The 16837-nt window shown below is 41.0% G+C and overlaps 1 protein-coding gene and 1 pseudogene across 1 annotated transcript; both read right to left on the bottom strand.

The window, feature by feature from the left end:
• Positions 1 to 11932: 11932 nt before the first annotated feature.
• Positions 11933 to 15622, bottom strand: LOC135632765 (AAA-ATPase At3g50940-like; annotated as a pseudogene).
• Positions 14387 to 15021, bottom strand: LOC135633851 (probable protein phosphatase 2C 59). The gene is made up of 4 exons (XM_065143799.1): positions 14973 to 15021; positions 14805 to 14896; positions 14617 to 14691; positions 14387 to 14515 (listed from the first exon to the last, which is right to left on the bottom strand). Exons 1-4 carry the CDS (start codon positions 15019 to 15021, stop codon positions 14387 to 14389), a joined length of 345 nt encoding a protein of 114 aa, XP_064999871.1.
• Positions 15623 to 16837: the final 1215 nt, after the last annotated feature.

The following is a 16837-nucleotide window of genomic DNA, read 5'->3' as shown; positions in this document are numbered from 1 at the left end:
GCCTTATTCTTACACTTTCGGTTTTAAACATTATACATGTTTTTATTTGGTATAAGTGAAATAAAATCATATGAATTGAAACAACTAAAAAGAGGAAAATATTTTTTCCTTGAAAAATTATTTTTCTCTATCCTATTGATCTTGATGTTTATTATGATAAATCTATATATACCATTTTGAATCTCTTGAAAGTAATGTTGATATTTTGATGATTTAAATTTGAAATGAGTTTTATCAAAATCATGATATTGATTTCTTGGAATAACATGAGATTATCTTTGATGATCATTTTGATTCATGGAATTTTGGATTCATGACTTGGTCTTACATTTGTTTATGAGATGGTTGAAATCTTTGTACGTTTGAATTCTTCCCTTCTCCTTTCAATTTATGCATGTTATATGTTAAAGATTTAAAACCATGTTTTGGTATCATGCATATCTAAGAAATATTGATGTGACAAATTGAATAAGTTGAAAATGAATGATGATTTTTCTCTTGAATATAACTTGTGATATTTTTTATATAAATCATCATTTTGATTTCTCGACATTTGATACATGAGATTTTATTATAAATCAAAATTTCTCATTAATCGATCTTCTACGATTTTACTTGATATTCTCTTGAGAGGAGATTTTCTAAATGAATCATGATTTTTCCTTGTGAGTTCTTGGAGTTATTACTTGATTTTTCTTTTAAAACAAGATCTCTTCTTTGTACTCCTATGATTTTTCTTGATATTTTATTTAAAGAAGATATTTACTATATGAATCATGTCTTTTGGTATTCAAATGATTTTATCCTTCATGACATGATTTCTTTGTATTTATGGCTTGCATGGCTTGAAATGTTTTGGTATAATGTATGCAATGATGAAATATTCATAAAGTTAAAATTATGTATGCAATACTTATGATAATGATGTACATGATGTATTTATTGCATGTGATGTGTATCATGAATGCTTTAAATGATGAATGTTTGGTATCATGATCAACATGTTGATAAATGCTTAAAAATTTTAATGTTTGAGTATCATGTATGATATGCTTATTAATGATGATTGATTTATTTTTCGGTATCGTGCATGAAAAATAAGGTTATTGAAATTGTGTATGTTTTAATTTGAATATATAATGATACACAAATAAGAATGATACTTACCTTTGTCATAATATGAAAATTGATATAAGGGTCTTCCCTTCTTTTTGACAATGACAAAGGGGGAGCAAGAATTTCTAGCGTGGACATCATGAAAAGAGGCAAACTAACTAGCTTGCACAATTCAAGATGAAAGCAAAAATTGCACTTCTCAAAAGAGAAGATGCAAATGTAACATTTGCCAAATTGTTTGCTTGCCTCATGTAAAACATTATCTCTTGCTAGTTTGGCATTTTTGCTAGCTTGTATGTTACAAAATTTGATCACTTCTTCAAACATTTTGCTAGCTTACACTTTGCAAAGAAAATAAAAATGACACTTCTAGAAGAAAGAGCTTGTTATTTTGAACATCACAAGCTTGCCTATCTTAAGAAACAAAAGTTGCAAAAGTGCTATCTTGCCTATCTCAAGAAGCAAAACTTGCAACTTGCACATTGCAATAGGAAGCAAGAATTATGAGCTTACACAAGAAAGCTATCTTGCATTTGCTTTCGAAATTTTTGCTAGCTTGTATATTATGAAACTTACATATCGTAAATATTGCTAGCTTGTAGTCTAAAGAGAAGCAAAAAGTTGCTATCTCAAAAGAAGCAAATGTGCTATCTTGCCTATCTTAAGAGGCAAAAATACTAACTTGCACATCTAGCAAAACTTGACAAATTTACATATTTCAAGAAGCAAGAGTTGCTTTCTTGAACATCTCAATATTTGCTAGCTTGCAAACTTGTATATTTCAAGAAGCAAGGGTTGCTTTCTTATACATCTCAAAACTGCTAGCGTGCATATTCTAAAAATATTGTAAAATTTGCTAGCTTGTATGTTGGAGAAATTCCTATCATATTACCTTGCATATCTATGATGATAACAAAATTGCAAAATGGTAAAACTAGGAGATTATGTTAATTATGCAATGTTGGTACCGAATGTTGAACTTGAATATTTCAAAAACTTGCAATCTTGCACAAGAAGCAAGTGTTGAATTGCCATGATTGAACTTAAGAATCTTGCTACGTTGTGATGAAAATCTAGCTTCATGTTGCAAAAAATTTGCATATCTTTTAAAATAGCTAGAGCTACTTCTCCTTTTTGTTGATGACATAGGGGGAGAAGTATATTGATGACTTCATGCAATGAATTGAATATTTTATATATATTTGCATGATGGTTTAAATGTTTATCAGAACAAGTGATGAATGTTACTTGGATTTGGGATAATCCAAGTGTTCTATCAATAGCATATTGATAGGGGGAATTTGGTTAAACTCCGGGGAGTTAAGGTTAACTCCGTTAGTCATCAATTAGTTGTCATCATCAAAAAGGGGGAGATTGTTGAATCTCGGATTTTGATGATGAAACTAATTGATTGTGTTTATATGTTTAACTGCATTTTGAGTGATGCAGGTCTACTCGATCAGGATTAAGCAGTTGACGCAGGAGGAATTGACGTTGCGCCGGAGATCACGTCAGGATATTGGACGGCAGAATGCTTCGGACGTCGGGCATCGGGCCAAGGAGAGCGAAATTGCACCAAGGATATCGGGGTTGCGGAGGTCAACCGCCGATTGGGCAACAAGCCGCAAGAGAGGACGATGCTCCGAAGAATCGGACGAAGCGCCAACCAATGACGTGCCGGGCAACAAAATGTCAATTCGCGTTATAATAATTGTCTAGATCGGAGTAGAGTTTTAGCTTGTGTGTGCAGGATTAACTACGATAACGACGAAGACATAAAGCGAAACAAAGTGCTGGAGTCAAGCACGAAGGATTCGTTGGGAGTTCGAGAGCTCGACGGAAGTCCGAAGGTTCATCGGGGATGCTGCCAGAACTAGCCGAGAATGAGTAGGGAGCTTGCCGAAGGGTTTTTCGGAAGCTCGCCGGAAGGTTCGTTGGAAGTTCGCGGAGCTCACCGAGAAAGATCGTAGCTTGCCGAAGAAGCTCGTCGGAACTCGCCAAGATCAAATCGTGAAGTCTAGGAGCTTGCCGGGAGTCCGCAGAATGGTTTCCGAGAGTTTATCGGAAGACCGTCGGAAGTTTGCCGGAAGATCGCCTAAAGATGTCTTGACGTAATGGACTTTGTAATAGCTTAGAAAATGTCTTTAAATTCGTAGTTAGCATGTTAATTTGGGTTATGATTAGGTGTTAATCCTATAACCCAAGTAGGGGCCAATTGGGCCCGAATTCGGACTGGTTTGGGCTGATTTTGAAGCCCAACCAGTGGGCTGAAAAAGCATAGGCGGTGGCACCGCCTAGCACCCGAGAGCTAGGCGGTGGAACCGCCAGATTGGGCGGTGGCACCGCCCAACAGCTGAGAGCCAGGCGGTGGCACCGCCGGATTGAGCGGTGGCACCGCCAGACCGTTGCCAGCCTCGGGAACTTAAGAGAATTCAAATTTTGGAGCCCAAATTTGAATCCTCTTGGGGCCTATAAATACCCCTCTATTCTCAGCTGAGAACACAACCTTTTGAGAAGCTAGAAGTTGAGAAAAGCTTTAGGAAAAGTCTTGTTTTCAATAGCTTGAGTGTTCACCTCCTTTCTTTTCATTGAAATCTTTGTAAAAGGGGTGAACCACTTGTAAGAGGTTGTAAGAGGTTGTAAGAGGGGTGTAAGAAGGAGGTTGATCTTCGCCTAGTAAAGGAAGATCGTTAGTGAATGCCGGTGGTCTCGACGGAAGAGGAATCGGAGGAGTGGATGTAGGTCACGATTGACCGAACCACTATAAACTACCGTCTTCCCTGGTTTGCATTTACTTCCTGCTATTACCTTACTGCAAACCATCTTCACTTTGATGCTCTACTTCTTTGTCTCTTTCTTACGTATGCCTTCAAGTTAAAACGCAATCGAAACTGTTTCAAATGAAACATTACTTTTATCGTACGAAGTTTCCGAAAGTGTTTAAATCGTCGAAAGTTTATTATATTTTTGTTAGGATCGGAGCGGCACTAAGAGGGGGGGGTGAATTAGTGCAGCGGTAAAGTACGATAAACTTTTGATGATTTAAACACTTTCGAAAACTTCGTACGACAAAAGCAACGTTTCGTTTGAAACCGTTTCGATTGCGTTTTAACTTGAAGGCATACGTAAGAAGGAGATAAAGAAGTAGAGCATCAAATTGAAGATGGTTAGCAGTAAGATAATAGCAGGAAGTAAATGCAAACCAGGGAAGACGGTAGTTTATAGTGGTTCGGTCAATCGTGACCTACATCCACTCCTCTGATTCCTCTTCCGTCGAGGCCACCGGCATCCACTAATGATCTTCCTTTACTAGGCGAAGATCAACCTCCTTCTTACACCCCTCTTACAACCTCTTACAAGTGGTTCACCCTTTTTACAAAGATTTCAATGAAAAGAAAGGAGGTGAACACTCAAGCTATTGAAAACAAGACTTTTCCTAAGGCTTTTCTCAACTTCTAGCTTCTCAAAAGGTTGTATTCTCAGCTGAGAATAGAGGGGTATTTATAGGCCCCAAGAGGATTCAAATTTGGGCTCCAAAATGTGAATTCTCTTAAGTTCTCGAGGCTGGCAACGGTCTGGCGGTGCCACCGCTCAATCCGACGGTGCCACCGCTCAATCCGACGGTGCCACCGCCTGGCTCTCGGCTGTTGGGCGGTGCCACCGCCCAATCTGGCGGTTCCACCGCCTAGCTCTCGGGTGCTAGGCGGTGCCACCGCCTAGGCTTTTTCAGCCCACTGGTTGGGCTTCAAAATCAGCCCAAACCAGTCCGAATTCGGGCCCAATTGGCCCCTACTTGGGTTATAGGATTAATACCTAATCCTAACCCAAATTAACATGCTAACTACGAATTTAAAGATATTTTCTAAGCTATTACAAAGTCCATTACGTCAAGACGTCTTTAGGCGATCTTCCGGCAAACTTCCGACGGTCTTCCGATAAACTCTCGGAAACCATTCTGCGGACTCCCGGCAAGCTCCTAGACTTCACGATTTGATCTTGGTGAGTTCCAACGAGCATCTTTGGCAAGCTCCGATCTTTCTCGGTGAGATCCGTGAACTTCCAACGAACCTTTCGGCAAGCTTCCGAAAAACCCTTCGGTAAGCTCCCTACTCATTCTCGGCTAGTTCCGGCAGCATTCCCAACGAACCTTCGGACTTGCGTCGAGCTCTCGAACTCCCAACGAATCCTTCGTGCTTGACTCCGACACTTTGTTTCGCTTTATGTCTTCATCGTTATCGTAGTTAATCCTGCACACACAAGCCAAAACTCTACAACGATCCAGACAATTATTACAATGCGAATTGACATTCTGTTGCCCGGCACGTCATTGGTTGGCGCTTCGTCCGATTCTTTAGCGCATCGTCCTCTCTTGCGGCCTATTGCCCAATCGGTGGTTGACCTCCGCAACCCCGATATCCTTGGCACAATTCCGCTCTCCTTGGCCCGATACCCAACGTCCAAAGCGTTCTGCCATCCAATATCCTGACGTGATCTCCGGCGCAACGTCAATTCCTCCTGCGTCAACTGTCTAATCCTGATCGAGTAGACCTGCATCACTCAAAATGCAGTTAAACATATAAACACAATCAATTAGTTTCATCATCAAAATCCGAGATTCAACAATTTTACCGCTGCACTAATTCACCCCCCCCTCTTAGTGCCGCTCCGATCCTAACAGAATCGAGCTCCTCTGAAGACGAGGAGAAAATCAACAAAGGCGAGGTAGCAAACTACGCCTTTACACCTTTCGACGCTAAGGTAATCAAAATGCCCTTAATTTACTTTGAAATTACATAATGCTTTTCATAATGCATTTTTCTTTTTTTTCCTTGAAAATTACATGTTAAAATATATATATATATATATATGATGAAAATGCAAAATTTATGATCATGCTAGTAATTTTGAAAATAATCATGAAAATTATATATTTTATGATAAACAAACAAAATGATTAAAAATATGAAATCATGCTTGATGATATAATGATGTTTTGATACCATGATTTTATTCTATGCATAAGATTTTAAAGTTATACATGATGATTTTTGTGACTTATTGGTCTTGATGGTTTTATGATGAAATTCATTTTAGGATCCTAAATGTTGATGCATGTTTTCATTTGACATAAATGAAAAGGCATGCTTACATGAAATCGATCACTTAATATGAAACATTTATGATTTGCAATAATGCACGCAATACTTGAGCTTTTTAATTATGATGTGATGTATTGCATATGATGTGAATCATGATTTAAAATGCTATGAGTTGTTATAAATGTTGATTTAATGTCATGAATGCTCTAAATGATGAATGTTGGTATCATGATCAAAATGAAGTGATAAATACTTAAAAATATTAATTTAATATTTGGTATGATGAACACTTTATTATCACATATGAAAATAGTGATAAATACTTTGAAAATAAATGTTTGTATCATGTTAGATGGTTTGACACATTGTGCATGATAAGCTATAAAGATGATTGAAACAATGATAGGAATGATGATTTGGAATCATATAATAATGAGTCTATATATGATGATAATAATGCATGCAATGATGAAATATTCATGATAAAATAATTATTTTGACATTCAAAGACTGAATTTTCATCAATACTAGTTACCCTTGTTATAATTTAGAGATTAACGTATAGGGTCTACCCTTCTTTTTGACAATGACAAAGAGGAAGCAAAACATGCTTGAAAGCTAATTTGCTAGCTCATATAATTCAAAAAGGGGGGAGAAAGAAAATAATTACACTTCTCAAAAGAAAAAGAACTTGCTATATTAAACATCACCAAGGAATGATATCTCGTAGAAGCAAAAAGTTAACTTGCATATATAGCAAAACTTATATTTCAAGAAGCAAGAATTGCTTTCTTGAACATCTCAAAATTATTAGCTTGCTTATCTTAAAATCGTAAACTTGCCATCGTACTACCATGATGATGAACATGCCTTATCTTCATTTGAAAAAGCTATGGCAAAACTACGTCCTAATGATTGAACGTGTTAAAATTATCTTTTGAACCTTCTTGATTGAATGATCAAATCACATGATTACTATTACATGCCTTGGTATCACTTGATCAAATAACATGTTGAAAATCATGTGTCAAATACAAAAATGTTTTGTCTTTAAAAATCAATAGCTTACTCATGTCCGAATACATGAAAGAGTTCATTTCATTTTCGGATTTGTTTAAATGCTAAAAATCAGATTTTCTTGTACACTCTTATGAAAATTTTTTGGAAAAATGCGTTTCCTTCTTCATGCACAAAGAATTATAATATACAAAGAGAAGAAGTATTCAAAGCATTATACGTGTCATGCCTTCCTTTATATGCTTGATAACTTGCTTATATTGTTCTCCTGGTGTCACATCTACCATGCTTTTAGTTGATGACAAAGGGGGAGAAATATATGAATTGATATGTTTACTAATGCTGATATGTTTGATATCACTAATGATGATATGGTTGCTATCACTGATGCTGATATGTTTGCTATCACTAATGATGATATGGTTGCTATCACTGATGCTGATATGTTTGCTATCACTAATGATGATATGGTTGCTATCATTGATGCTGATATGTTTGCTATCACTAATGTTGATATGGCTGCTATCACTACTGATGCTATGACTAGGCCATACTTGCATCACCAAGAAATATATGATTGCTATCACTGCTATATGCCTTGTATCAAGATATCAAACAAAAATTTGCATCGTATGAACTGATATCTTACCATATGATGAAATGCTACAATTGATAAACACTTGAAATGATTGCGTTACGATATCAAAAGCTAGCATTGCAAAGGAAGAAAAAATTGCTAGCCTGCAACTTGCATATTTCAAGAAGCAAGAGTTGTCTTCTTGAACATCTCTAAATTGCTAGCTTGCATGTTCTAAAAGTGCTATCTTGGATGCTGTAAAACTTGCATATCTAAAACTTGATAGCTTGAATGTTCTAAGCATGATGTAACATTTGCTAAATTTTTTGGCTTCAAAACTGCATGATGATAAAACTTGATATTATGTTTTTCATGCAAAGAGTTGAACCAATATCACAAACACTTGATTGTGGTACTTCTCCTTTTTGTTGATGACAAAGGGGGAGAAGTATGTTGATGACATGTTATGCATAAGTTTATGATGACATGTTGCTTGGATTTTTGAATCCAAGAGTTTCTATCAATATGGCATATTGATAGGAGGAGTTTGTTTAAACTCTGGGAGTTAAGGTTAACTCCGTTTATGATGACGTGTTGCAAGTATTCATGATGAATATTGCAATGACTTGAATTCAGTTTGAATTCAAGGTTTCTATCAATATGGCATATTGATAGGGGGAGTTTGTTTAAACTCCGGGAGTTAAGTTTAACTCCGTCATCAAGTGGTTGTCATCATCAAAAAGGGGGAGATTGTTGAATCTCGTATTTTGATGATGAAACTACTTGATATATGTTTATGATTTAATCTGCGTTTTGAGTGACGCAGGATGCTTTGATCAGGATGAGACAATTAAAGCAGGAAAATCATGTTGTGCTGGAGGAACATGTCAGAAGATTGGACGTCGGGCCGGTGGATCGATCGACGTATCGACAGAAGGCTTCGGGTCGTGGACTCGGGCATCGGGCCAAGAAGAGCAGGTATTGTGCCAAGGATATCGGAGTTGCGGAGTCAACTGGCCGATTGGGCAATAGGCTGCAGGAAAGGACGATGCGCCGAAGAATCGAACGAAGCGTCGAGGGACCAATGACATGCCGGACAACTTGGTTAATTGCTTAGGATTAATTGTCTCGATCGAAGTTTTTGTTTTACATGTGTAGGATTAACTACGATGAAAGTTAGACAAGCAGCAGGAGTTGCGCCGGAGTCAAGTTCATGATCACGTTGGGAGTTCGAGAGTTCGACGGAAGATCGGACGGTCGTCGGAGGTTCTGCGGGAACAAATCCGAGAAGTCCAGGAGCTTGCCAAAGAAGCTCGTCGGAACTCGCCAAGTGGATCATCGCAAGTCCAGGAGTTTGCTGGAAGTCCGCAGGAGGATCACCGAGGGTTCGTCGGATGATCGACGGAAGTTCGCCGGAAACTCGCCGGAAGGAGCGATTGACGCACTGGAGCAAGCTGCAGGATATGTCTAAGAAATTTATCGTAGTTAGCACATTGATTAAGTTAGAAATGGGAGGTGATCCCATTAGCTTAATCTTGGGGCAATTGGGCCCCTGGAAGAATCAAATTGGGCCGAATGGATTGACCCATTCGGACCCTGAATGCTGCAGGCGGTTGAACCGCCCAGGCCAGGAGGTTGAACCGCCTGGGGCTCGGTCTCCGAGCTCTGGCAGGCGGTTGAACCGCCCCAGTCAGGCGGTTGAACCGCTTGAGCTCGGTCTTCGAGCTCTGGCAGGAGGTTCAACCGCCCCTGACAGGAGGTTGAACCGCCCAGAGGCTCAGTCTTCGAGCTCTGGCAGGAGGTTCAACCGCTCCAGTCAGGAGGTTGAACCGCCTGATCCCGGAATTCCGGGAATTGACAGATTTGAGCTCCAAATTTGAACTGGGTTGGGGCCTATAAATACCCTACCCATTCAGCACTGAAGACACACAACATACACACCGAAATCTTGATCTTGTTCAGTGTTTTTGAGAGCTCAAAAGTTGTCTAAGTTAAAAAGTCCTCCTCTTTCAGTTCTTCAAGCTTTGAGTTGTAAAGAGAGGAGAGAAAGACTCTGTAAAGGTTGTCTCCTGAGCCTGTCAAAAGGAGAGAAACTGTAAAAGGGCAGTGAGCCTTCGCCTATTGAAGGAAGGCCCCTAGTTGACGTCGGTAACCTCATCGGTGGAGGAAGCCAAAGTGGAGTAGGTCAAGACTGACCGAACCACTCTAAATCTCTGGTTTGCCTTTATTTTGAGCACTTTATCATTTCTGCAAACCTCCTTCATAGCTACTGCTCTCTGCGCTTTTACGAACGAGTTTCAAGGTTTAGACGAAAATCTGCATTTAGACGTAAAACTGCTTTTAGACGTAAATCGGCTTTCCTCGTACAATCATCAGATTTCAGTTTACGTTTACGTCTTGATTTCAACTGCATACTGCCTTCTGTGATTTTACAAACGAGTTTCAAAGTTCAGACGTAAATCTGCGTTTAGACGTAAATCTGCTTTTTCGTATGATCATCGTATTGCAGATTGCGTTTACATTTTGAGCTTTACCATAACTGTACACTGCCTTTATACTCCTGCTTAAACTGTGTCTTATCTACTCAAGTGATTTACGAATCAGCATTTAGACGTAAATCAGTTTCTTCGTACGAACGTCGGATTTCAGTTTGCGCCGATATTCTGGTTTTCAATCACAACTGCAAACTGCCTTCTGCGTATTTACAAAACAGTTTGCGCTTTACAGTTTACGTTTACGTTTAGACGTAAACTGACTTTTATCAAACGACGCAGCTTTCGGTTTTAAATCGTCGCAGAAAGTTTTATCCGCTGCACTAATTCACCCCCCCCTCTTAGTGCTCTCGATCCTAACAAGATGCTCCTGCGACATGGCCCTCCTTCTAGCGCCAAAAATGTTGGTGGATTGATGCGCCGTGGCTAATGAGTCAGCACGGCCTGGTCCACGGGGCAATGTCGGGAGTCTCTGGTTGGTTGAGCTGGCTTTCGAGATCGATCGACCACCACTTTGATCGTTGGCAGGGTTTGATTAGCGCCTTCTAGCCAGCGGATGATAGCTTCCCTGCAAAAAAGATCGTCGTCGAGTGTCTTCCGACTTTGGTCCCTCCGACGATTTAGTCAATGACGGGCTGGATGATCTTTTTTCTCCCCCTTCCCTCCCCAGGTCGGATGCCGACCTGGGGTTTTTATACTACTGTACGAGGGTCGACCGTACGCGGGCGTAGCGACCGGTTCTCGGGAGGTGAGGTGGTACCTTTGTACGGCCGCCGCTCGAGATGCGCGGAACGGCGCCATGCGGTGCCGTTCCGAGCTTTCCGGGACGGGATGTGCCGAGCGACGCCTTAGTACAGTCTCGGGCTAGTCGCGAGGGGGTGCTCCTGCTTTCCTGGCTGTAGCGCCATGTGCCATCGATCGTGACGTGGCTTGGGCCCAAAATATACCTTATCAAAATCTTTGACACTCAGAGCAAATTAAAAATTTTGAATGCTAATATGAGCCTTAATTAAGAGTCTTAAAAATCAATCGACTTCAAATCATTTTTAGATAAATTAATTTGATATGGTAGATTTTGATTAGACGTTTCTTTTTTAAAATCAATAATATATGTATACATTGAAACTCTTATTTAAATTAAGTTCCCATCTGTCTCTGCACAGACACTGATGGACTGTAACAACTATTAAGAGGGAATTCCACAAGTTTGCATGGGGTGCCACTCCCTCGTTGAAAGTTTCAATGATTCGCGTTCCGCATCTCCGGGCGGAGCGGTAGGCAAAGGCTGCTCGACCCACGTGGCTTTTGCTGGGTCTGAGGGGTTTAAGCCTCCTGCTTAAGATTAATCCAACCCTTCCTTTAGTGGATCACAAGTGGTGGGACGAATACTGCCCTCCATCCATCATGCATCAAAGCTCCCAATGCAATAATCTGAATGATTTAGATCGAGAAGAGACATGACCACTTAACATGCAACAATCGTGTTCGTCGTGTGGAAGGATCCAATGTGAGAAGCTAATTTAGAGGAGATAAGTCAGATGGTGGTGTGAGATTTTACGCATGAAAAGCTTAATCTGGAAGAGGCATGTCTTCGTTGTGCTCAAGTCAGAAAGAAAGAAACACCAAGAAGATCTACGAAGGGAGCAAAGGCTGTTTTAGTAAGTTGACGAGGCTGTACAAACGATGACGACGACGGACTTGGGGTTGGTGGAGACGAGGAGGCGGCGGAGGGCGGTGAGATCTAGGTCGTACACGTCGAACTCGAGCAGGTTGGCGATGGCGGCGACGAGGCTGGTCTTGCCCGTCCCGGGCGGACCGTAGAGGAAGTAGCCCCGCTTCCAGGCGCGGCCGACGCGGGAGTAATAGTTCCGGCGGCTGACGAACCGGAGGAGGTCGTCGCGGAGAACCGGGTCGATGGCGAGGGTGTCGAAGGTGGAGGGGTGGGAGAAGGGCGCGGGGGACCAGGGGTTACGGTGGTCGTCGCCGAAGACGACAGAGCGGTTGGTGTAGAGGCGGCGCTCCCGGGCCCGGAGGCGGATGCGCTCGGCCTCCGGGAGGACGTGGGGGATGTACTGGGAGCGGACGGCCTCGCGGTGGCGGCTGTGGAAGGAGAGCTCGAGGTAGCGGTGGTCCGAAGAGAGGGAGCTGCTGCGGATGGGTGAAGAGGAGGCAGAGGCGCGCTCCACGACGGAGCTCCACTGGAGGGGAATGCCTTGGAAGGAGTCGTGGGTGGTGTGGTAGGAGGGGAGGAGGGAGGGGGCAGTCGTGGCGCTTGGCGAGACGGACGACGCGGGCGTCGTCGAGGCAGTGGCTGCCGAGGTAAGCCTGGGCGGCGCTGTAGAGTTCATTGCTGCAGGAGCCGTCGTACTCATCGACGATGATCTTGAGGTCGGTGTCGAAGCGGGTCATGAGGCCACGGAGGAGGAAGCCGACGGAGTGGTGGAGCTCCGGGGGAAGGAAGTCCCTGTACGCCGTCCGGAGGAACACCAGCGTCGCAAACAACTGCCATATCGAGTTCCATTCCCACTCGAACGCCATCACTTGCCTCTCTCTCGATTCCTCCATCCATCAATCTATCGCCCTTCTTCTCTTATACGTCGCGATCGGGAAGACTGCATTTTGTCATCACGGTCGCGTTAGTGAGTGCTCGATGACGACGAGCCGGAAGTGGCGGACAGCTGACAGAATCGTGGAACACTGGGATTGGCCCACCTTGAGAGACAGTCTGCGGGTGCCATTTTGTCGCCATCGCAACATCGCTAGGGACTTTCGACCCAACCCATGTGCACCTGACTCGCAGCCTCCTGTACTTGAGAAACGGCCTCAGCCCGTGCCGAGACTGCAAGTGGAGCGCACGGAGGAAGAATGCCGGTCTCTCTATCTGAGACCGTGCAACGGGAAGGCAGGGCCAAGAAAAGAGCTACTTACTTGGAGGAGCGAGGCAGCAGCTTCGACGTTGCGGCATCTCTACGCTAGTCCTCGACAAAAGAGAAATGCCAGGATCCACGTCTTAACGCCGCTTTCGGCACCCTCCTCCATTTCCCCGGTGGACCAACTTTTCATCTCCTTTTTTCTGTTCTCGCTGCTCTGCTGAAAGCGTCGTCGGCAGTGGGCTGCGGACGACAACAAAGCATTAAATAACAGGTTAGTGTGGATGGAAAGAGAGAGAGAGAGAGAGAGAGAGAGGCACCATACTCGATCAACTTGTTCATTCAATCGGTCGTTGTCTCCAACTCCATTAGCCTTCTTTTGGTTTATTTTTCTCTTCCTTTTTTTGTGTCCGAGTCAAGAAAGGTTGTGTCCACAACAGACGAGGAGAATATGAAGGCTAAGGTAGACTCTTTTGCACGAGGCAAACTGTGTAGGGTTAAAAAGTAACTTAGATGTTCCTATCCTTCTTGGATGACATGGGACCTATAATTTTTGTTAAGGGGCGCAAACAACAAATTAATAGGTTAGGTTCTATTCTATTCAAACACATCCGCATCTGCCACTCTAGATAAGACATGGGCATGACCCTTCATGGATCAATCACGAAGAATGGTTATACGGCTTTACCTTTGAATCTACGTCAAAATGGTCAAAGTTACCATGGAAACTATCACAATCAAACTCCACTATGTATCATTAGACTCTTCAATTCTGTATCCATGTGAAATTAATCTTCCTGCCAACATTTATAATACAAACTCAATAAGAGACCTTCTTTCATGGGTCTCATTTTGCTTTCATAGGGGGCATATCAAAATTGTTCCTTAAGGCTTAAATTACCAAACTTGAGCTACTTTAATTGCAGGAGTAAATTCCAAATGGTAAAAATGGTTTGTATATATAAACGACTATTCAGGAAGAAATTTAGGCACTCTAACCAAACAATCTTATTGATTATTCTAACAAAAGTGAAAACAGCATGATACAGACTCCACTAAGCATCACAAATATACTCTTTTTGCTACTAGTTTTGGTTAAAGCAAAGGTATCTTTTTATTGACTTCCAAATCCATGAAACCATTACAGATAACAAAGCGATGACAAAGATCAAGCAGACAATTTGTACCTATTGCTGCTCGGTTGTGTTATCAAGGCTAGCCAAGAAACTGTACCACGACACAAGCGATGTTGTCAGAACTACCTCTTTGATAGGCCTCCTGTAACAGTTTCTTTGCTGCTTGTTCTGGATCTTGTAGGGGTTTGACAATAGCTACCACCGCCTCCTGAATTTGGAACCAAATGAAAAAGAAAGGGTTCAATCTTCGGAGATGATATTTCAGGTACCTTTTTTTTTTTTTTTTGTTATTATCTTCTTTTAAAGTACCTCATTCGTGACAACATCCCACAATCCGTCACTTGCAAGGATGAGGAATTCGAGAGATCCATCAACCGCTTCCTCCTGCATTCAACAGTAGTCGAAGCAGTCAAAGGCATTACTGTCAGATGATGATATGTCTCGAGTCTTGAAGACAATAACATTGTAGGAATAAAGTGACAGGTCAGAGATCAAACATGAATTTCTGGATCTGCGACAACAAACTGTTTCAGGTGCCTATCACCAAATGCACGAGAAACGGCAAGAACACCACCGACACGCCATGTCCCTGCAGTTACAGTTGATCAGTATTTAAATAACGAAATGATCTAAACTGATAAAAACTGAGGGAGGAGATCAAGTACCAGCCCACATTACAAAGCCCCCAGTATCCTCAATCCTTTGCTCTCTCATCTGTTTGGTCAGGCTTGTGATCCCTTGAGACAGCTATAGCTGCAAAAGTAACAAAAAATAGCGTGAGCCGAGTTCCTAGTAAAGAACTAAACTTTTAAGAGGCTCAATCAATAATTCAATACAAGATTCTGGTGATTGTATTCTATTTCAGATACTGAATTTGTTAAAAACAGAACCTTCAAGCACATCCAGAGAAAATCATCTCCATATTATCACCATCAAAATAGAGTGATCGGTTTAATTATGAGAGCTCACATCAACCAAGTACCACAACAGGTTGATTTGCCAGGTCTCTGTTGTTCAAAGTACCAAGAACTGGCTTTTGCCCATGATGCACGAGGGACAAAAGGTTTCTTTCTCTAAATTACCAAGCAATCAGAAAAATTGCCGTTGCAATCTACTGGACGAGCTAGAAGCAAAACTTGCTATATGGGGAACAAAAGACTTTTTTCTCTAAATTATGAAGCACCCAGAAGTTCGTTTGGTCAACTACTCTTATCATGATCAGAAAATTGCTTTTGCAACATACTGTAAGAACCAAGAAACAGAACTTGCAAGTAAAATGGGTGCTCTACAAGAAATTGCCACAACTGTTTGCTTCAGAAAAGGACTTTTTTGCAACTGATGCCATTGAAAAAGCAAGAATCAGATGTTTGTATCAAGAGGTTCATAGAATACATAAATATAGCAAAACTTTTGTTTTAATTGAGCACAAGTTGAGATGTCAAACTCGATTTAACAAAGAAAAAGTGGGAAAAAAAACAACGAAAATTAGAACCACAAGCAGCTTTTTAATATGCTAAATAAAAAATCTTTAATAGTTATAATTTTCAAGATAACTGGATCGAGTGATGCAACAAATTCTAGATTGATTTTTCGACCCAATCAATTGAAATGAGAAGAGATTACATGGATATCTTATAAAGAATACAGAACAACCTCAATGGGCATAAGAACAAACATAAACAACAGGATTCAATGACAACAAGGATGTCAACAGCACCACACAGTACTGTTTATTGCCATTCATAAATCAAACAGAAATTTGAATCTAGTTAGAAGGCAATAATCGCAAACTAAAGATGAGCACATATAGTATAATTGAACCATGAGATGAACAAATGGGCAAGCAAACATCCAAACAAAAGCAAATGGTAGATCACAGATAATGCCTATGGAAATATGTAAAATGTTAAATACCAAGCTCTACATACATGGGGGATGATTTTTGATAAAAATGTGTAAATTTGGCAAGAAAAAATAATGGAGACACAATAATATCTACCTAAAGTTCCATATAAAATATATATTCTTTAACACTGAACAAAACAAATAATGGAGAAATATGCTTATGACTAGCTTCAAGATTAAGGAAACATCAACTTCCATTGTCAGCCTGTTGTCATTGGCGTGAATAGTAAAACTCCTAATCGTTGAAGTCTACGATTAGATGGTTTTGACAAGGGTGAATTCCATAATGCAAGAAATATAACCAACAAAATGTGGACTGCAGGATAAAAGACCCTAGAATAATAAATCACACGAATAAAAATCCCATTTGTAGATTTCAAGACATGTCATACATCTAAAGTGGCACCAAAACCTACCATGTATGGCGCTAACTGGAAAGTTCCATCAATTAAGGAACAACACTCGAGCAATGAACAAAAAATAGTTCTTAGATCATACATTAAAGGCAAGATAACATGACTAAACTATTAGTATACAATTTCACCAAAAGTATCTAGCTTTCAAATCACTGTAGCATCGATAAGCTGTAAAGACATTAAGTGCAATGGCTTATACAAGTAGCATA

This window comes from Musa acuminata, chromosome BXJ3-3 (genome assembly GCF_036884655.1).
Source record: "Musa acuminata AAA Group cultivar baxijiao chromosome BXJ3-3, Cavendish_Baxijiao_AAA, whole genome shotgun sequence".
Taxonomy (NCBI): domain Eukaryota; kingdom Viridiplantae; phylum Streptophyta; class Magnoliopsida; order Zingiberales; family Musaceae; genus Musa; species Musa acuminata.
This window is presented reverse-complemented; position numbering and strand designations above follow the sequence as displayed.

Excerpts from the sequence above, each read along its gene's own strand:
- LOC135633851 (XM_065143799.1), bottom strand. The coding sequence starts at position 15,021 with ATGAGAGAGCAAAGGATTGAGGATACTGGGGGCTTTGTAATGTGGGCT. Across the intron at positions 14,692-14,804 it reads TCGCAGATCCAGAAATTCAT|GAGGAAGCGGTTGATGGATC; the intron begins GTTTGATCTCTG and ends TGTTGAATGCAG. Across the intron at positions 14,516-14,616 it reads GGGATGTTGTCACGAATGAG|GAGGCGGTGGTAGCTATTGT; the intron begins GTACTTTAAAAG and ends TTCCAAATTCAG.